The sequence below is a fragment of the Pelodiscus sinensis genome, chromosome 5, assembly GCF_052426305.1.
Source record: "Pelodiscus sinensis isolate ZL-2025 chromosome 5, ASM5242630v1, whole genome shotgun sequence".
NCBI lineage: Eukaryota > Metazoa > Chordata > Testudines > Trionychidae > Pelodiscus > Pelodiscus sinensis.
In genome coordinates, this window is record NC_143056.1 from 15,639,126 (window position 1) to 15,661,465 (window position 22,340).

The 22,340-nt window shown below is 45.7% G+C and overlaps 1 protein-coding gene across 2 annotated transcripts in view; it reads left to right on the top strand.

Annotated features, from left to right (window-relative positions):
- The first annotated feature begins 320 nt into the window (after positions 1–320).
- MTHFD1 (methylenetetrahydrofolate dehydrogenase, cyclohydrolase and formyltetrahydrofolate synthetase 1) overlaps positions 321–22,340 on the top strand; it is a 75,921-nt gene continuing 53,901 nt past the window's right edge. Inside the window, exons 1-2 of one of the 2 annotated variants that reach the window (XM_075926399.2) lie at positions 321–628; positions 19,443–19,527. In XM_075926399.2, coding sequence (XP_075782514.2) covers positions 588–628; positions 19,443–19,527 — 126 coding nt within the window. In that variant the 5' untranslated portion in view covers positions 321–587. Of the gene's footprint in view, positions 629–5,514; positions 5,635–19,442; positions 19,528–22,340 lie in introns of those variants that run through there. The other variant, XM_075926400.2, reaches the window with a different exon arrangement.

The window sequence follows — 22,340 nt, forward strand, 5'->3', positions numbered from 1 at the left end:
TTGCACCTGTCTGGTATTTTCTGAATGTTTCTATTGGACAGAGGGCGCAAATACCAGACTGTGTGGTAGAAAACCGGACACCTGACAACCCTACAGTATGGCAATCCTGCACTGCATTTTACCATAGTGCATTGTACTGGACCCCTCTCACCTCCAAGGCTCAGGAGGGGACAGGCCTGACCAGGCAGCACATAAAGAGGTGCAGCAACCCCTGCCTACAGTGAGTTTGGTTCCTGCCACAGGATTATCCATTGGTTAGCTGTGCAGAGACGGGGGCTAGGCAGGCCTGCCCCCAAGGCGCCTCCCAGGCCCAGCGCCGGAAGGACAGGCCCGACACTGCCGCGCGCTCCTTGCAGCTCCCCGGGGGCAGGTGTAGCCGGGTTCTGCAGCGCGCGCTCCCCCTCCCCGAGCCCGGCAGCATGGGCGGGCGCGTGGCCTCGGGAGGCCTATGAGCGAGCGCGGCGAAGTCGGAGGGTCCCGCCCCGTCCGTGCAGCGGCCGCGGAAGCCTGGGCCACGCGGGGCGCGCCTGGCATACACCATCGGAGCCTTGGGGAGCGCGGCGGCGGCGGGCGCCCGGGCGGTCACCATGCCGGCTGCGCAGGTCATCTGCGGCAAAGCAGCCTCCGCGTACGTACCCCGGGGCCGCCGGGGGGGTTCCGCGCTGCAGCAGCAGCGTCCCTGGGAGGCGCGTCTGGATTGCCCGCTGCAGCCCGGCCCTCCTGAGCCAGGCCAGCCAGGCATTGCTGCTTCTCCTCCCGGCTCGCCGGGGCTTGGGGCGTCCTGCTCCCGCGCCCCGCTGGCGGAGCCTCTGGGCACCCCCCCCCGGCTCAGCCGTGCAGCGCGGTGGGGACGGGAGGCGCTAACCCTTGCCTCTTGGCCTGGCCCAGCCACGGGACGGAGCCTGGGAAAGCGGACCCGGCAGGGAGCGCCGGGTCTGAGAGCCCGGTCTGGAGCGGGAACCCCAACGCTGTTGTTTCTAGCTCCAGGGCCCTGCCAGCTAAGTCGGTTGAACCAGGCTCCTCGTGCTCGCGGGGGGGGGAGTGTTAGATGTTAATGTGAGGGGGAGGGGTGAAGGGTGCTTTAGAATCGCCCCTTGAAATGTGCTGCCCAAGGGCAAACTTCTGGCCGGGGATTTGTAAAAAGTGTTGGGCCGTGTAGTGCTGCATAGAGCACTACAAGGCCTGCATAGTGGGGATGGTTTCTGGTAAATTATCCCCCCTCCCTTCCCATGCCCATTGGCTGCCTACACACTCTTGGCTTGGCTGGGCTGCTGCTGTGCTCTAGCCATTGATTAGGGATGTACAATCCTGCTTAAAATGTTAACAGTTTAACTGTATGGTTAATCAGTTAACCGGCCCCTTGTGCTGTGGATGGGGGGCACTGGAGCAGCCCACTGCTTGTGTTGGGCCTAGCCTCGCTGGAGCATGCGGGTGGGGGCTGCTCTGGCCAGGCGGCAGTTCACTGGTTACCCATTTGCATCCCTACCACTGATGCTAAACCTAACATGGTGACAACTGGTACCTTGTGCTGTTCTCCCCCCAAATGTTTAATCTGCTTTTTGTTTTTTGTGACATATTTGGATTGTAAGCACTGGTGTGTGGGTGGAACAGCCATACTGGGTCACACCAAAGGTCCATCTAGCCCAGCATTCTGTCTTCCTATAATGGCCAATGCCAGCTACCCAAGAGTGAATGAACAGAACACGTGATCATCAAGGGATCCATCCCCTGTCGCCCATTCTCAGCTTGGCACACAGTAGAGCCTGATGAAGTGCATCCTAGAATATTCAAGGAGCTGATACAGGAGATGTGTGAGCCATTAGCTATCCTCTTTGAAAAATCATGGAATATGGGAGAGATTCCAGAAGACTGGAAAAGGGCAAATACAGTGTCCATCTATAAAGTGGGGAATAAGGATAACCCAGAAAACTGTAGACTAGTCAGTTTACCAGCTATGCCAGGAAAGATAATGGAGCAAATAATTAAGGAATCAGTTTGCAAACATCTAGATCCGTGGTCCCCACATGGTGCCTGCGGGCGCCATGGCGCCCGCCGGGCACTTTACATGCGCCCGCGGAGCAATCTGGGCTGGCAGGTGCCAGCCCCGGGCGCATGGCCGGTCCCGGCCACGGGGGCGCCGAGCGTGCCCTTGCCGGCTCCGGCCTTGGCCCCGCCCCCGGGGGCACCGCGCGTGCCCTGGCCCCGGCCCCGGTCTTGGCCCCGCGGCGCTTACGGGGGCGCGCCGGCCCCAGGCGCGTGGCTATGGGGGGGGCCCCCGACCCCGGGCGCGTGGCTATGGGGGGGGACCCCAGATGCGTGGCTATGGGGGGGGCCCCCAACCCCGGGTGCGTGGCTATGGGGGGGGCGGGGCCCCGCCCCCGGGCATGCGGCTGGGGGGGGCCGCCCCCGGGCGGGCAAGTGTCCCTGCCCCCTGGCGCCCGGCGGGCGAACGGCCACGCCCCCTGGTGCCCGCCAACCTGAAAAGGTTGGGGACCACTGATCTAGATGATAAGGTGATAAGCAAGAGTCACGGAGTAAGTTTATAAAGTTTGCAGTTGATACCAAATTGGAAGGAGTTGAAAGTGCTTTGGATGATTATAATTCAAAATTACCTAGACAAACTGGAGAAATAGTCTGAGGTAAATAAGATGTAATTCAAATGCCAAGTATTCCATTTAGGAAAAAGAACACACAAAATGGGAAATCATTATCTAGGAAGGAGTACGGTAGAAAGGGGTTTCTATTGATTAGTTGATAAGGAGTAGGGGGGTACTCGCTATACCTGCTGCATGTCTGCATGGTCCGCTCTTGCTACATTTCAAAGGCAGGGGCATGAGCCATGACAGCTGATTCCTGGCTTCCTGGTCTCCTACTGTGCCTCTTCCTCCCTTGTCTCCCTGCACAGATGGTGCTTGGGGGAACTAGCTTTTAAGTCGACTCCCCGCAAGCACCAGTTCCTGCTCCCCCCCTTGCTGCCTTTGATAAAGGCATCAAGGAGGGGAACCAGTCAGTTGAGTAATGACTTAAGTATATGCTTATCGGGTAGTTATCAGGTAGTTGACTATTCAACTACTTGCTTATATCCCTCATGCATACTGTACATACTATGTATGTGCAGTGTCTACCACAATGGGCTCTGTAAGTGCAATACATAGAATGATCTTGCTGGATTTGACCTGGAGTTATAGGGTCCATAGGTTCATAAATTTTGAGACCAGAATAGACAGAGCTCTTGTATGGCACAGTCCATAGAACTTCTTCAAAATAATTCATGCAGCATATCTTTTAGAAAAATATTCCAGTCCTTATTTACTTGAAGATTGTTCCATCAAGGAGAATGCACTCTGACCTTTAGTAAGTTGTTCCAGTGATTAATTATTCTTGACTTTAAAAAATTTACACTTTATTGCTGATTTTAATTTGTCTAGCTTTAGTTTCCAGGCATTTCTCTAGTAGACCGAAATGGTGTTATTAATTACTAAATATTTGTTTCCCATGAACATAATTATAATCTATAATCAAGTTACCCCATAGTCTTCTCTTCTCGCTAAATAGACTCAAGGAGCACATTTTCTAATCATTTAATTAGTCATGTGGCTCTTCTCTAAACTGTCTCAAATGGCTCTTACCAGATTTAGACTGCAGCGCTGCAGTTTATCAACTAATCATGTACTTGATACAAATCGTATCGAGTACACGATTGGTCTCTCTTTAACAACCTTAGTAATAGAAATGTAGCCGTGTTAGTCCTGTATTTTGCTTCAGCTACACCAGACTATGTAGCACTTTAAAGACTAACAAGATGGTTTATTAGATGATGAGCTTTCGTGGGCCAGACCCACATCCTCAGATCAAATAGTGGAAGAAAATAGTCACAACCATATATACCAAACGATACAATTAAAAAAAAATGAACACATATGAAAAGGACAAATCACATTTCAGAACAGGAGGGGGATGCGGGGGGGGGGGGGGGGAGGAAGGAAGGAAGGTAAGTGTGAATTAATTATATTAGAGGTGGGGAGAGTTAGATGTCTGTGAGCTAATGGTATTAGAGGTGATAATTGGGGAAGCTATCTTGGTAATGGGTAAGATAAGTGTCCGTCTGCTATGTACAAACATCTCAGACACTTCGCCAAAGGATTAATGCCCACAAAACAGATCTCAGACAAGATCACAAAGAAAAAACAGTTTCTTGCCATTTCAACCAGAAAGGACACTCTCTCAATGACTTAACCACCTGCATTCTGCTACAAAGACCTTTTACATCTGCACTTGAAAGGGAATCCTCTGAACTGTCATTCATGTTAAAATTCGACACTCTCCGGGAAGGAATGAACAAAGACTCAAACTATCTTACCCATTACCAAGATAGCTTCCCCAATTATCACCTCTAATACCATTAGCTCACAGACATCTAACTCTCCCCACCTCTAATATAATTAATTCACACTTACCTTCCTTCCTTCCTCCCCCCCCCCCCCTGCATCCCCCTCCTGTTCTGAAATGTGATTTGTCCTTTTCATATGTGTTCATTTTTTTTTAATTGTATTGTTTGGTATATATGGTTGTGACTATTTTCTTCCACTATTTGATCTGAGGAAGTGGGTCTGGCCCACGAAAGCTCATCATCTAATAAACCATCTTGTTAGTCTTTAAAGTGCTACATAGTCCTGTATTTTGCTTTAACAACCTTAGTATCAGTCCTTATACTGAGGTAAGTCATCTGCCTAAATGTTTGAAAGGTGAAATCCCTTCTTGGTTTCAAAAATTCCCCTCTGCTTCTAGGTCCCTTTCTGAATTTCAATAGGTGGAAAATGTAGGTTTATGCAAGACTATTTTTATCTTTAGTTTGCTTTCTTCCTTTATCTTTTGTCTGTCTTACTATTGCTAAATATACAAGTGGAATGAAAGAGCTAAATGTTCTCCCTTACTACTTTAAAAGTTTAGTACTAAACCTAAACTAAGTAGTGTTTACCTCTTCAAAGGGCTGTAACATACTAGCTCTATTTTAAAGTTGTGGAATCCAAGACACAGTTGCTTAAGTCAAACATTACCTCTGATCTGGAGTAGGGATGTAAGTGTGATTAGTCGACTATCTGATAAGCATATACTCAACTAGTGACTCAACTAGTCATTTCTCCTTGCTGCCTCTATCAGAGAGAAGCAGCAATGAGGAGGAGCAGGAGCCGGTGCTGGGGGGAGCCAGCTTAAAAGCCAGTTCCCCTCAGCACTGTCTCCGGGGGGACGCAGGGGCACAATGGGGAACTGGTGGTGATTCTACCTTTGAAATGTAGCCAGAGTGACCCTGTGCTCCCTGCAGCTCTTCTGCCTTTGAAATTTAGCAGGAGCTGGTGGGGCTCTTCCTACATTTCAAAGGCGGAGGTGCCCTTATCGATTAATTGAATAGTCGATGCAGATTCCATCAACTATTCGATTAGTTGATTAATCTAAATTTAACATCCTTAATCTGGAGTGAAACTTTGGGCCTGATTTTTTTCCAGGTGCTATGCTGTTGCAGCTCCCATTTGCTGGGATTGGAATTGGGTATGAAATTAGGCCAAAAGCGTCTTGAGTTGAGCATCCAAAATCAGACACTACTTCAGAAAATGTTGACATACGGAACATATCTAAGTGAGTCATTTGCAGATTTGGAACTTTGCATCATGGTTACGGTCCTCTGAAAGTCTACGTTTTCAGAATTTTACACTTAATGCCTTCATAATCTAGTGGTAAAACTGAGGAGGTTTGCATGTTGTTACTGCTGCAGACTGCTCTTACCTTTGGCACAGAAACTGGTCCTGAATTGTAGCAGATCCTCATGGACAATAATAATTGCAGCATTAAATTGATTTAGATGTCTCTAAAAAGAGTGGAGTATTGAAAATAATTCTGCTGGTGTCTAGTTTGATACAATGGGTATACGTATTTTTTCCCCTGTGTACATTAACTGTAGTTATAATACAGTATTTATTTTAAAGACAAAACCTGCTACAGTTTGGACTTCTCTGGTCCGGCACCCTCAGGACTAGGGATGGTAAGAGGTGGGTAATTCATCAATTGTGTAGTTAATAGAATTTTTATCGACTACATGATTAGTCGACAGGGAAAGTTAACCCCCGCTGCGGCTCTGCAGTTTAAATGTAGTAAGAGCGAGGTGGGCAGGCAATGGTGGTAGGTCCCAGACCTGGCATAAGCCAAGACTGAGTCGGGCTTGCTCAGTCCCAGCTCTCATTGGGTCCAGCAGCCCCTGTCTGCTGCAGTCCGGCCTGGCCACAAACAGAGGCTGCTCTGGTAGTAGCTCCTGTCCATGGGGATCCCAGATCCCCAGTTTATTTTTGTCTCAGTGGCAACTAGGCTGAAATCAGGACCCTGCACTGTCAGCTGCTGTACAGACACCTAGCAAGAGGTACTTCTTCCTTAAGAGCTTACAATCTACATAGAAAAGGCAGACAAGTGTTGTAGAAAGAATGATTCCCATTGTACAGATGGTAAACTAAAGTATAGAAATAGTTGGCCAGGGTTACACAGGAGATTTGTAGCAGAGATGGGAACTCCTGAATCATTGTACAGTGCCTCACTACAGGAGCTACCCTCTTAACCAATGCCAAACAAGAAAAAAAAAAAAAGTCCTTTTTGTCATAGCTCAAACTTTTCACTCCTATAGTCCATTAGTACAGTAACACAAAGGCAAGGGTTTTTATTTGGAGTTACTGATTTTTCTAACCACATAGTTGTTACTGAATTCTTCTTTATGTTTTGCAGTTAAAGTCCTGGCTGTTCACACCAAATAACCAAGCCACTTGTCCCAGCTCAGCCATCGGTAGCGTTTCACAGATTGTAAGGCCAGAAGGTCAGACGATTTGATCTGGTTTGACCTGTATATCACAGGCCATAGAATTTAATCGAGTTAGCCATGTACGGAGCCCAGTAATTTGTGCTGGTTTTACTGTGTGACGTGTTTGGCTAGAGTCTAGGGCGGGGGTGGCCAACCCTCTTAACAAAGAAAGCCAAAACAGTGGCAGAAAAAATGCAAAGAGCCGCACCAGAATTGTCAAGCGAAAAGACATTCCTCCCACCACCACCCCCCGGAACAGAATTGTCGAGCAAAAAAAAATTAAAAAGGAGGTTGCCCCTTTAAGACGGCTGCTATCTTGTGCTCCATTTTTAAAGCCTTGCAGCTCTAACCCGGTAAGCACGGAGGGGAGCCGGCGGGGAGTGAGGGCTGTTTGCGGGGACACAGGAGCGGCTTCTTGAGCCGCACTTTTGGGGGGCAAGAGCCGCATGCAGCTCCCGAGCTACGGGTTGGCCACGGCTGATCTAGAGATACTCAACTCTGGAAGCCCCAGGGGCCACAAAGATACTCTCAGCACATGCTGAGGGCGGCAACTTAAGTGTGGTTGCATATACATGCAAATATACGCAAATAGCTTCTTTCACATTGAATACATGAATACCAAGCACTGCCCACAATGTCCTGGTGCTCCTAGCACCTCTTCCCTGGGTACTAGAAACATGGACACCTCATACCTGTCTGTTGTGTGTTCCCAGTGGAAGCCATGTTCGAAGGATCCCACCCATGTGCCACATATTGAACCCCATGTAAACCCAAACCGCACTGCGGGCTGCAAACAAACAAGATGCAGGCCACATTTGAGTAGCCCTGGGCTAGACTGTATTTTCCAGAAAGGCATCCAGTCTTAATGTGATGGCATCAAGATATGGAAAATATGCCACTTCCTTAGTAATTTGTACCACTGATCATCACCCTTACAAGAGAGAGAAGGAGGGTAAGATAATGTTTTATTGGACCAACTTCAAAAGTTATTACCTCACCCACTGTGCCTCTTTAATATCCTGGAACCAGTACGGCTATTACAACACTGCCAGTTACTCTGTCCTTTTATTTTGTCTAGGTTTAAAGCTACATGTATATGGGGCAACTGGTCCTCTTAACTAGCCTAGGAAAAGAATGGAAAAGAGCAAATCACCCTGCCACGTTTTATAAATGGGTTTCTAGCCTAATTGATTTTCCAGCAGTGGTATTGCAAATAATTCAGGTTGTACATGAAAACAACTCTCCTCTCTCCCATGTTCTCTACTCTTGCCATGAGTGTGGTCAAATGTAGCAAAACCAGTAGAAAACATTTTAGGGTGGATGGGATCAGATTTTAGCTAGAACTTTTCAAATGAAGGAGGTTGTGGAAAGTTGCTCCATATCTTGTTACTTGCTCTCTCTGAAGCCTGTAAAGAAATGTTATAACCAAGGATGTTAAATATTGATTGATTGAATAGTTGATGCATTTTGTCCTAGGGCTGTTGCTACATTTCAAAGGCGAAAGCATGTATGAAGCCCGGGATCAGCTGGGGATTCCGGCTGATCCCGGGCTCCACAGCGCTGCTGCTTTGAAATGCTCTGAGGAGCCTGACACTGAGGTCCCTGCAGCGTTTCAAAGTGGCAGTGCTGCATAGAGCCTGGGATCTAGCCCCAGGCTCCCCGTGATGCTGCGGCTTTGAAATACCCCCCCCCCCCCACTTGCTGCCTCTTTCTGATAGAGGCAGCAAGGAGGGGGAACAACTAGTTTATTAGTCCTTCACATCCCTAGTTATAATGAAGAATTATGATCACACTTGACAATGAGACAAAGTTCAGGAATGAAAGTCTCTTGGGGCAATCAAAACATTCGATCTCAGGCCCAGTAAATGCCTGTCAGTAGAAAAAAGATGTGTGGGTGTGGGGGGGGGGTTTCCCCAGGATTTTCTTACAACTGTCAATGATTATTTATATATAAGGAACTCAGTTCTATCATAGCTTGCAAAGTCAGGATTTTGTCTAGTGGGGGGGGTGTGTGTGGTAGTCACATGGTTTCTGTAATGTCATGGCTTTATGCTTTTATCAGAGAAATAATGCATTTGGAGGCCAGTCAAATATTTGCAGACTAGGAGAATCAGATGACAGCTGCACAATTCTACTTTTAGTGGAAGATCCTAGGTACAGTGAATGTGCAAAGGGTGAGGTGAAAGTTAAAAGAACACTCAACTCAGTTTTTAAAAAAGTTGAAGTAAATTAGTTTCAGGTGCTATAACTACCCTGCAATCCACCTCCCAATTATTTTGGTTTTAGAATAGCATTTTCTTCTTTTTAAATGTCTTTATCTTCATGCTTGCTGTGTGAAAGACCCACTGTTACTACTATCAAGAGAGAAATCCAGCTAATTATTCTCAAAGTACTGGCAAAAGCACAAAGGAAATTTAAATATTTTGTTAGGTTTAGTAATTTTAAGATTTACTTGTAACCAGTTACGCTATGGCTACACTACAAGCTTTTTCTAGAAGAGAAAATGCAAATAGTGCTCATTTGCATACATTGTGCTCATTTGCATTTTCTCTTCCTATCCTTTTTGCGGAAGAGGTTTTTGGAGAGGGAGAGGCATAAGGATCTTGCTCAAAAGGGGCTTTTTTTGCACCAAACGGAAATGGCTACATTGCTTCTTTTTGCGCAAAAACCCCTTGCGTAAAAAGCATTGGCAGAAAATATGCTAATGACATCACAACTCATGCTAAAGAGTTCCTCGTTAGCATATTGTCTGCCGCAAAAACTTGCAGTGTAGATAGAGCCTATTAGGAGACAGGATACCGGGTTAGATGGACCATTGGCCTGACCGATTTAGGCCATTTTATGTTCTTAGGACAGGTCTACACCAAGGGAGTCATTTGATTTTAAGATTTGCAACTCTGACTACAAGAATAGATTGTGGAGTCAACATACCTTAAATTGAATGTCTGCAGCAGCCACGCTGAGGGAGGTTGACAAGAGAAACTCTCCTGTCAACTTCCCTTGCTCCTCACAACCCCACGGATTACCTGAATCAACAGGGTCACCATCAGGGTTTGATTTAGTGGGTCCTTACTAAACCCACTAAATTGAACCATGGAGCATTGATCTCCAGGTAAGTATAGGCAAGGCCTCAGTTAGGTATACAGGCAGTCCCCGGGTTACGTACAAGATAGGGACTGTAGGTTTGTTCTTAAGTTGAATTTGTATGTAAGTCGGAACTGGTACATATTGTAGGGGAAACTCTAGCCCAACATTTCTCCAGAGCTCAGTTTTTTATTCTCCCACACCTCACTTCCCTCGGTCCTTTATTCTCAAGCTGAGGTGTCTGTTGAGAAAAGCCGCTCCGCGTCTCCCTGGTCTGCTGGGAGGAAGCAGCTAGTGTGGGGTTGCCTCACATCGTTTGTAAGTAGGGATCCGGGGTAAGTCGGATCCATGTAACCCGGGGACTGCCTGTACTGTCCTGTTTCAAATTCATTGCTAGGTTTTACTGCAGTATGTGGAGGAAGGACACATGGGCTGTAGAATTGCCCTACTTTAAACAATAAATAATAGCTAATAAGGGGAATGGGAATAGTATTTTAAAAACACCCGTGGGTAGTGTCACAGCTCACAGGTCATGCCCAGGCTCAGCCCATCCATCCTCTCCAGTGCGGCAGCCTTTTCTCAGGGAGCTCACTCCATTCCAGCAGCAGTATGACAGCCCTTTCTCAGGGAGTCCACTCCAGTGCAGTAACCCTCTCTTGCGGCGCCCAGTCTCACCTGAGAGGGTCCACCCCCTGCCTCCAGGACAGCGCCTCTCAGGGCTGTCAGGCTGCCTGCTTCCACCGTGAGCCCCCTCGAGGGGTCCACTCCCTCTGGACCCCCGGGGCCTCCACTCCCACAGGGAATAGTGCCCCCCTGTTCTCTAGACCAGAGTGACTCAGCCAGCACAAAACAGGAGGGCTCATTGAGCTTTGAGCGCAGCAAAGGATCTCTGACCTGTAGACCTGGGCCCTCAGCCCCACACGTCCATCTCCTCTGCAGCTAGGTGAGTCCTGCCTGTTCTGCTCTCTGTCCGGAACAGTCCCACAGTCTGCCAGCAGTCTCCAATATCCCCAGCAACAGCCCCTCCCCTGCCCATTGTCTTCTCTCCAGGTAACAGGGTTGCCTGGGCCCCTCTCTTCTCCACCTCTCCGCTCCTCCGTCCAATGTTCTCCTCTTGCGGAGACCAGCTGGGTCAGTCGCCGGGGTCTCCCCTCTGCCGCCCATTGTCTGTCATCTGGCCGGAACCGGTTGTGTCCTCTGAGCTGGGTTGGCCTGTCACCAGGTCACCAGTCGTTGGGACTCCACTTGTGGGCTGTTCTCTGAAACTCCCTCCCCCTTGTCACATTAAACCAGTAACATGCGGGCACTGAGTGCCCCCGTTGCATACAGCCCCCCCTTTTCACTCCTCCAAACTCCCCACTTCCTCACAGATAGTAACTAATAGAAGTTTTAGTTGGTATATTGAAATACTTCGCTGGAATGAAGGTGCTCTGAATATAATTCGTAACAAATGCTCAAAACTAATTTCCTTAGTCATTCTCTGTTGGAATCACTCTGGACTAGGGCTCATAATTTGTGCTGGAAATCACTTCAAAACTCAAGCTTTACCTACCCTGAATTTGTTCTGAAAATCTCCTACATGTGTTAAAAATGCTGTCTGGAAGTACAGCTATCATGTTTAATCCTGTTTAGAGCAGATCTAAGTGACACAATGGTTGTTCTATGCTCATAATCAACAAAATGGGGAATCTTCAGAAAAGGCCAGTTGTAGAGAGAGCCTGGATTACTGTTTCATATATCTGTAACACAAATACAATTTGAATCCACACCTAACAGAGTTAGAACTGTGTGATAGTTACACAGTGCTCACCGGCCGCTTTTTAAGAGTGTCCTCACTAGTATGAGGACATTTCAAGGGGTTGAGTTTCTCACTTTTGGCATCTTGCTATCTGCCTCCCTGTTTTCCTCAGGCTTTTGACACTTGTAGTCTTCTTTCCTTCTGCCAGGGCTCTCTGTTGTGGAATGTGGTTCCTGACCCTGCCTTTGCACTTAGGAATGTTAAATTTAGATTAATTAACTCAGTGTTTCTCAAACTGTGCTCCGCAGAGCCCTGGTCTTCAGGGGCTCCACGAGGTTGACAAACTGGAAACATCAATAGATACAACACATACGATCAGTGGACTGCTGGGGCTCCGCATAAATTTTTATGCATGTAAAGAGCTCCGGAGCCCAAAAAGTTTGAGAACTGCTGAATTAACGTATCAAATAGTTGATGGGATTTCCATCAACTATTTTAGTCTATAAGGGCACTTCCGCGTTTGAACTGTAGGGAGAGCCCTGCAAGGCTCTTGCTACAGTTCAAAAGCAGAAGCCCGTCAGGGAGTGTGGGAGCTTCCTTTTGAAATGTACAAGAGCCCCATTAGGGCTCTTGTATATTTCAAAAGCAGAAGCAATGGAAAGAGGGGGAGCCTCTTGTACATTTCAATGGCTCAGGCATTGCAGGGAGGGCAGGGCCAGTGTGGGACTCCCCTGTTGGTCCTGCTCCCTGCTGGGCTTCTGCTTTTGAAATATACAAGAGCCCTGCTTGGGCTGTTTCCACTATGCCTCTACCTCCCCTACCCCTCACAGAGACAGAACTGGGCGGAACCAGCTTTTAAGCCGGCTCCTGCTCTCCCCTTGCTGCCTCTCTCTGACAGAGGTAGCAAGAGTGGGGAAGCGACTAGTCACATCGCTAGTCGACTATCCAATAAGTTTCTGCTTATTGAATAGTTGACTAGTCTCATACATCCCTACTTGTGGTGTAGAAATTATCTTTAAATTAGTTTACATAAGAACATAAGAACGGCTGTACTGGGTCAGACCAAAGGTCCTTCTAGCCCAGTATCCTGTCTGCCGACAGTGGCCAGCACCAGGTGCCCCAGAGAGGGTGGACCGAAGACACGATCAAGCGACTTGTCTTCTGCCATCTCTCTCCAGCCTCTGACAAACAGAGGCTAAGGACACCATTTTATCCCCTGGCTAATAGCCTTTTATGGACCTAACCTCCATGAAATTATCTAGCTTCTCTTTAAACTCTATTATAGTCCTAGCCTTCACAGCCTCCTCTGGCAAGGAGTTCCACAGGTTGACTACACGCTGTGTAAAGAAGAACTTTCTTTTATTAGTTTTAAACCTGCTACCCATTAATTTCATTTGGTGTCCTCTAGTTCTTCTATTTAGGGAACTAATAAATAACTTTTCTTTATCTGCCCTCTCCACACCACTCATGATTTTATAGACCTCTATCATATCCCCCCTCAGTCTCCTCTTCTCTAAACTGAAAAGTCCCAGTGGTTTTAACCTCTCCTCATATGGGACCCGTTCCAAACCCCTAATCATTTTAGTTGCCCTTTTCTGAACCCTTTCTAAGGACAAAATATCTTTTTTGAGGTGAGGAGACCACATCTGTACACAGTATTCAAGATGTGGGCGTACCATAGTTTTATACAGGGGCAGTAAAATATTCTGGGTCTTATTTTCTATCCCTTTCCTAATAATTCCTAGCATCCTATTTGCCTTTTTGACCGCCGCTGCACACTGCGTGGAAGTTTTCAGAGAACTGTCCACGATAACTTCAAGATCTCTTTCCTGATTTGTCGTAGCCAAATTTGCCCCCATCATACTGTATGTATAGTTGGGGTTATTTTTCCCGATGTGCATTACTTTACACTTATCCACATTAAATTTCATTTGCCATTTTGTTGCCCAATCACTCAGTTTGGTGAGATCTTCTTGGAGTCCCTCACAGTCTGCTTCTGTCTTGACTATCCTAAACAGTTTGGTATCATTTGCAAACTTTACCACCTCACTGTTTACCCCTTTCTCCAGATCATTTATGAATAAGTTGAAAAGGATTGGTCCCAGGACTGACCCTTGGGGGACACCACTAGTTACCCCTCTCCAATCTGAAAATTTACCATTTATTCCTACCCTTTGTTTTCTGTCTTTTAACCAGTTCTCAATCCAAGAAAGGACCTTCCCTCTTATCCCATGGCCATGTAATTTACACAAGAGCCTTTGGTGAGGGACCTTGTCAAAGGCTTTCTGAAAATCCAAGAATACTATATCTACTGGATCCCCCTTGTCCGCATGTTTGTTAACCCCTTCAAAGAACTCTAACAGATTAGTAAGACAGGATTTCCCTTTACAGAAACCATGTTGACTTTTGTCCAACAAATTATGTTCTTCTACATGCTTCACAATTTTATTCTTCACTATTGTTTCTACTAATTTGCCCGGTACTGAAGTTAGACTTACCAGTCTGTAATTGCCAGGATCGCCTCTAGAGCCCTTTTTAAATATTGGTGTCACGTTGGTTACCTTCCAGTCATTAGGTACGGAAGCCGATTTAAAGGATAGGTTACAAACCACAGATAATAGCTCAGCAATTTCCCATTTGAGTTATTTTAGAACCCTTGGATGAATGCCATCCGGTCCCGGAGATTTGTTACCATTAAGTTTTTCTATTTGTTCCAAAACCTCCTCTAATGACACTTCAATCCGGGACAGTTCCTCAGATTCATCACCCACAAAGGACGGTGCAGATTCGGGAATCTCCCCAACATCCTCAGCCGTGAAGACTGAAGCAAAAAATCATTTAGTTTATCCGCAATGGCTTTATCGTCCTTGATTGCTCCTTTTATATCTTGCTCATCTAGGGCAGGGGTGTCCAAACTTTTTTCAAAGAGGGCCAGATTTGATGAAGTGAACATGCGTGAGGGCCGACCATTTTGCCTGCCATTCTTTGAACCATTAAAATTAAATGCAAATTAACTATTTTATGCAAAGTTTATTGCAAATGGCATACTTTTCATTTCATCACATGGATGACAAATCTAAACTGGTGTTTAATCACTCTGCCTTTCATATCTGAAGGCCAGATGAAAAAAAAATCCAGGAAGCTGAAATATATGTCAGGAACATTGTAAAGTACATTACATATTATTGGTAATAAAGGTTGTCTGTCAACTTTTAAGTTCAAAAAATTTGAACAGGAACATAACACCAAGTATACATGTTGTGTCCAAATATATTTATAACTGATTTAGACCAACTTCAAAGTAGGAATAAGATCCTCCGGAAAAGGGCTTTTTTTCCGGAGGATCGGGGCCAGTGTAGACGCTCTTTTCCGGCTTTTTTAAAAGCCGGAAAAAAAGGCGGACATTTTTATTTAAATGCCGTGGGGGATATTTAAATCCCCCGTGGATTTCCCTATTACGGCTTCTGAAATTAACATGCCCCTTCCGGAAAAGGGGCCAGTGTAGACGTAGCCGAACAGGCAAGGTTGGCTCAAGGTACGCAACACCAGGTACTAAAATGTGTAGCTGGATTCTGCTTACCTTAAGTCCAGTGGTGGTGTCTACACAGTGCGAGGTTGACAGGAGTAAACACTCCTCGCAGAAGGAGGAGCACTGAGTGCTGGCAGGGGTGCCCACAATGTTCAATTTATCAGGTCTATAATAGACCCAGTAAATAGAATGCTAGAAGATCGACCTCCAGAGCGTCAGTCTTCTTGTAATTGTAGACATGCCCTTTGCGACATGCCCAAGATCAAATAGCAAATCGGGTAAAACCGAGGCTGTCCTTGCCTTTTAGTCGCAGGCTCTATTCCCTTGGTTAATGCTCTCCCTGTCTGACAACTGATTTATGTCTGGTTCATGCTTAAAAGTTAGATTTATGCAACTACCTCACTAAGCACTGTGAACAATTTTGTGCTTTATTCAGGTAGAGCTAACCCCCAGTGTAGAAGCAGTCAGGTTGATGGAAGAATTCTTAATGCTTACGTAGTAAAGCTACTGCAGAATATCTCTCATTCAAAGTGAACTGCAAAGTATTTTAGTTTTTATTTTAAAAGCAAAAGAATTCCACATCAATAATATATTCAGAGCCCTCAGTCTATAAGAACTGTTTTTCCCCAATATTTTTAAAAATTGTGTTTATTTGTAATTAAGTCTGTAGCTTTAAACATAAAAAAATGTCTTCCAGGTAATCCTTGTTATAATTCTCTTTGTTAAATAAACTTTTGGGTGCATGGCTTTTACTTTTGCTTGAAACCAAAACAGTGCAGTTGTGTTTTGCAAACACTAGATGGCCTTCTGACAAATGACTATTGGTGCTTAGCAGGCAGTAGGAACTGGCATGCTGTTGAGTTTTCTCACATTACTTCCTTGTATAGCTGTAGGAGAAAATTGTGCTAATCTTTATTTTATTTTTTTTAATTAATGCTGTGAGTTGGAGTAAACCCTGGCTCCTGATTTTGTATTGTACAGTGAAACCTTTGTTATCCGGCACACTGTTAACCAGAAACTTTGTTAACTGGCATTGCCCCCAGCCACAATACTGTCACGTATTCAGTTGCACAGGCCTGGCTTGGTTTACCATGATTGGCTTAACAATTTTTTATTTAAGAAGTACTAATCATCTTTAACTCAAAATAGAAATGTGAGACCAACTGCCTCCCACTACAAAACTACCAATATTAAAAACTTGAGTTTTACTATTATCGTCCATTGGTTTGTCCTAGGTTGATGGGACCCTCGGATAACTGGAATTTTTAGATAACTGGAATGCCCTAATCCCCAAGCGTGTGGGATAATACAGGTTTTACTGTATTTGTATTCCTAAAATAACCTTTTCCTTCTGTGGACACAACTGATGCCACCTGGTGAACGGGCATATAAATGAATGCAATTTCAAGTGTAAATGTGCCAGCACATTTTTTATTACTATGATAGCACCCAGAAGCCAGTTATGCTAGGCATTACAGATGTAATATATTAAATGGATTAACTGGTAATCATTAGTCTTATAGGTTAACCCACCCTAACCATTGACCCCTAGCCCTGGGCCAGCTGAAGCAGCTCCAACCCCGCTCCCCTTAATTGGTTCACCAGGTAAATGATATAACTTTACTCAGTTAAATGGTTAAATATACACATCACTACTATTGCTGTCTTGGCATAAGGAAGAGACAGTGCCTGCCCCAAAGAGCCTACAGTCTCAATGTGCATATAGGCAACTGGGGGTTCAAACAGATGAAGCACAAAGAAATAATTAGATGAATCTGATCAGCTTAAAAAACAATGTTGCAGTAGCCCAGGGCCTAACTGTTGTTGAGTATTTTAAAAGCAACACAGTTGGTAATTCAGGCTGTGTGGAAGCCTGTGTGAAAGCCAGGACCTAGAACAATTATTATAAAAGTGGAATGAAAACAAAACTCTTGTACAAAAGTCTCCTGTGGAGAGACTTTCAAGAGTTCAGCCAGACCTTTGGGTGCACCTGAGCTCAAGCAGACTGGAAAAGTTGCAGGATCTTGGAGACAGCAGCAGCCTGATTTGTTCCTCTCTGGTGCAAGTTAGAAACACCTCAGGGGTGATTCCAGCTGGCCCTGGTTGCAGGAGTTCAGTGCACTCTGTCCATGCTCCTTTCTGCCTCTGGCCTCCGCAGGCAGGTGCTATGCTGATGGCCATGCTGTCACATTGCATGAGCTCCTTCCCATTGCCATAAGAGTGGGGTATTGGAGCTGGAGCGGTGACTCATGCTCTGGCCCTGCATGATCATGTGTTTGAGACATAGCAGAGTTCCTCTTAAGGGTGACCTTGTCCCTGTTGATTTTATTTAGTGTTCTTCCGGTAACGCCCATCTCCTTGGTATGTGGGCACTTCACAGACATTTACAAACTGACTCCCGCAACACCCGGTCAGCTAGAGAAATGCTGGTCTTCGTTTGAGAACTGCACAGCATTCTTCTCCCCTGTATGGTATCCGTGGCGGTAGACGCACACGTAATAGAGTTCTGTGTGTTTAATTCATCAGATATTTGAAATCCACAGACCTCCCTGTGGGAAAAACTGTGAATTTGAGCATACATGTCCACTTGGCGAGAACTAGCTACTAGGCAGCAGTGTCTCCTTTAATTTTTTATGTCCGTGTGCGGAATGACTTTCGTTACGTACTCCTGTCTGGAGGGGATGCATCACAGAACGGAAGTCATTCTGCCCACAGACAGTTTGTGGCAGGGATGGGGCTCGGGATTATGCTCTGAATGGGGGCTTCAGGCTGGAGCAGGTAGTTGGGGCATGGGAGGATGTGAGGGCCCTGGAGTGGGGCTGGAGATGAGGGGTTTAGGGTCCAGAGGGGGGCTCAAACCAAGGGATTGGGAATATAAAAGGGGATTGGGAATACAGGAGTAGATTATGGATTAAGGCAAAGGGTTGGGGTGAAAGAGGAGATGAGGGGTTCGGGGTGCAAGAGAGGGCTCTTGGATTGGCAAGGGGCTCAGGTCTAGAAATTGGGGTGCAGAAGGCAGTATGGGCTCTGGAATGGGGATGTGGACTTTGGGCAGGGCCGAGGATGGGGAGCTTGTGGTGGAAGAGCTGGCTCTGGGAAGGGGGGGATTCAGGGTGGGGTAGGAGTTTGGGGCTCAGGCTAACCTGGGAGACCCCTGAGCAGTGGCACTAAAGGAAGACTGCCTAATGCCTGCTTATCCCGGGACCCGCGTTGTGCCCTGCAAGCAGCCAGCAGATCCAGCTCCTGGTATGGAGTGGGAGGGGCATGGGTCTCGGTGGTTGCTCTCACTTGCAAGCACCACTTGGTGCTCAGGGTACCCAATGGCCCCGAGCCTAGATGCCAGACTTGCTGTGCTGGCTGCTTCCCTTTCGCCCCTGAAACTGGTTGGTAAGGTACTGAATGAAACTCTGGGCTGGGGAAAGAGGTGCCTCTCCTCTGGCCAAGGCAGGTTTGGGGAGAGCATCTCTCCCTGCTGCAGCCCTGAGAACCTACATGGGGCTTAATGAGAAGCTGTATAACTTAGAGCAAATGTAACTAGGCAGACCTAGGAAAACTCTGAGTGTACCAGGTGAAACGCCTGTAAACTTAATCTTTTACCCAGCATCTGGATGAAGGACTAAAGTCCTAGGCCATGAAGATGGGTGTTGATCTTGGTAGCTGAATCATTGTCTTGGCCATCATCAGTAACTGGGATATCCATCCTATTGCCAGTAGCTGCACATTTAGGCCTGTTCCTCACTTAATTCCCATGGATTTCTCTTGCAGTTAGTTACTCCAATACCTTTGAGGATCTGGGCCTGAGAGACCTCCTTATATTGTGACTAACTTTAATCTGTTCAGATCATGTTCTCCCCTGAAACTGGTTGGTAAGGTACTGAACGGAGTGGGCTGCAGACAGGTGGGCTTTGATTGCATGATGCAACAAACATTTTGGGGGAAAGGAATCAACCTGCCTTTGTGACTGTCTGGAATTTCAGTTACATACTTGAAACCTTTTTGTCTTTCCCGTGTCTCGTGAGTGTCATGCAACTATTGTAGGGATGAGAGGGCTTAGCATTATAGGGTGGGGTTTTTGAAAGCCCCATGTGAAGTGCACCAGTCCTATTGGAAGTCACTGGGGACTTGTGCACCTAAGTTACTTGGTGCTTCTGGACCATGACTTTTAGCCATGGAAAGATACTGTAAATCTTGTCTTACTGTTCCATGAGAATTCAGTTTCTTGGTTAACTTCTATTTTTTCACCCCTACCTCAGGCAAATAAGAGAGAGACTGAAGACTCAAGTTGCTCAGATGAAGGAGAAAGTCCCTGGATTCCGACCAGGGCTTGCAATTTTGCAGGTATTGTTGCCTTCTTTAAAAACAAACACGTGAAAAAACCCTTCTGTTCTGTAATGCTAATCGTAAAACCTTGGAAAATGGATGATCTTTACCTGAAAATAAAAAAAGCAAAATAGTCATGTTTTAAAACAAAAATCCCTACTTATCACAATGTAGTGACTTAATTATCTGTGTGTCTCTTATTGGTGTCCAAGCAAATTCCACCCCTCCTCAGCCCCTCTGACCTTCCTCTCAGTCTGGATTGATCCAGAAAAATAGATTTGTTGCACCAGAAATCAATTCAATGATGTGAACAGTGTTTGGGAGATGTGACACATTTGCTGCTAGGGAATGTGAAAAGGGATCTAACATGAGAAAGTTAAGATACTGTGAATGTAACAAAACTCTGCAAGCAGTAAGTAGTCTTGCCTTTGCATCACACCCATTCAAACATAAAAGCCATCCTGCAAGCCCAAACAGGAGCATTAGCATGAGTAAAAGTGTAGGCCTATACATTTCACAGAATGCAGTGTCTACTCTTGCCACTGTGAAAAATTGAAGTTGTCTGGGCCAAAGTGTTTTTCAACCTCAAATTGAATAACAGTCACAGGAATGCATGTTATGGGTGAGGAGGACTGATGAGATTTGAAATGAATGCTGATAGAAGTAGTCTCTGTCCTTGTGCACCCTCATTTATCACTTGAACAGCTCTCCTTTGCCTTTGTCTGACGGATCTAGCGATCTGTCTGCTCGCAACGGACACAGAATGCTCTCCTCTTTTATTCCAAAGACCTTACAAGGATCTTAAATGTTAGGACTAAAGTTCTTCAGACATTTCTTTTAAAAGCATGTATTCCATTACTTTGAAGAGTCACCTTTTTGCAGAAGTTTTATGTTCAGACAGGAGATGGGGAAGGTATTTAAAATTTTGTAAGTGGTGTTCTGGTCTTAAGAAAGATGTTCAAATGACACTGTAGAAATTGAAGTGCCTCATCTTCTGAACGGCATCAGGATTATGGGCATCGGTATAGGTGAGCAGGAGACATCATTGATATGGTGAGCTTGATGTACCCTCCTTGCATGCATGGACACTGAACACCATTTGAAAGATGAGTATCAGAGGGGTAGCCACATTAGTCTGAATCTGCAAAAGCGGCAAGGAGTCCTGTGGCATCTTATAGACTAACCGAAGTGTTGGAGCATCAGCTTTCGTGGGCAAAGACCCACTTCATGGGTCTGACATGCATCTGACGAAGTGGGTCTTTGCCCACGAAAACTTATGCTCCAACATTTGAAAGCTAAAGCTCATTATGTCTACTCAGTAGAATGTGTAGCTATCAAGAGGTGCTGTTATCCTAGCAACAGGAATAAACAGTGATGCAATCACCATGTTAAAATGATCAATTTAAAAGGCTTGCATTTGCTTTTGTTATTTTATTGAGACTGCGTATCGTTTGAGGACATAACATTAGATTTCTTTGGGACCTCAAAACATTCCAAAAGCAATCTAAAAATTAAAACAAAATCAAAAAATAAATTTGTAGGGGAAAATCATTGAAATGTAATAGCACCGGTGACATTTCCAGTCACCATCATTCTCGTCCTCATTATGACCTCCCTTGACAGTGTATGGATTACCACAGTCTTTGTTGCTTGCGCACAGACACAGTTCTGTGCTGGGAAGACTGCTCTTATTGCAGACAGAGTTGACCAGTGCCGTGACCCCTGCACTTGGTACAAGCACAAATTAAGGTCTTCTAGAAGTTCAGGTGCAAGTGAGCCTTTGAAGAAAATAGGAAGTGGTTCACAATCCACATTTGTCCATATATGTTGCAGTGACGATCCAATATCCTAGAATCATAGAATACTAGGACTGGAAGGGACCTCGAGAGGTCATCGAGTCCAGTCCCCTGCCCCCATGGCAGGACCAAATACTGTCTAGACCATCCATGATAGACATTTATCTAACCTACTCTTCAATATCTCCAGAGATGGGGATTCCACAACTTCCCTGGGCAATTTATTCCAGTGTTTGACTACCTTGACAGGAACTTTTTTCTAATGTCCAACCTAAACCTCCCTTGCTGCAATTTAAGCCCATTGCTTCTTGTTCTATCCTCAGAGGCCAAGATGAACAAGTTTTCTCCCTCCTCTTCATTACACCCTTTTAGATACCTAAAAATGGCTATCATGTCCCCCCTCAGTCTTCTCTTTTCTAAACTAAACAAACCCAATTCTTTCAGCCTTCCTTCATAGGTCATGTTCTCTAGACCTTTAATCATTCTTGTTGCTTTTTTCTGGACCCTCTTCCATTTCTCCATCTTTCTTGAAATGCGGTGCCTAGAACTGGACACACTACTCCAACTGAGGCCTAAGCAGCTCAGAGTAGTGCTTTACCCGTGTACGAAGACATCCAAATCTTTGTTTTCCATGATGCTCTTTTAACATTCAAAACTGTCTTACGCAGTGGGAAGTTGGACAGTGACTTGTCCTCTTAACGGCTAGATTTAGGTGTGAACAATTCAGGTCTCCGGGGAGTCTCCTTTGCTTTCTTCTTGACCATGCAGCGGTATTACCAACTTAATTGCTGCAGAAATTGCTGATTATCCTCACTCTCTCCCACTTTGGCAAGATTGCAGAAGCAATACGATCTCTTTATTTTGACAACATAAAACACAGATTTTTTTTTTTTTCCCCCAGTGCTAAATGGGGATGAGACCATCACATCCTATTAACGGGTGTCTATCTTATCTCATTCACAAATGAGGTTTCCAACCACAAGAAGAGGTACAATTCCGTTTGGGGTGAACACCCCTAACTGAAGTCTTTTTTCT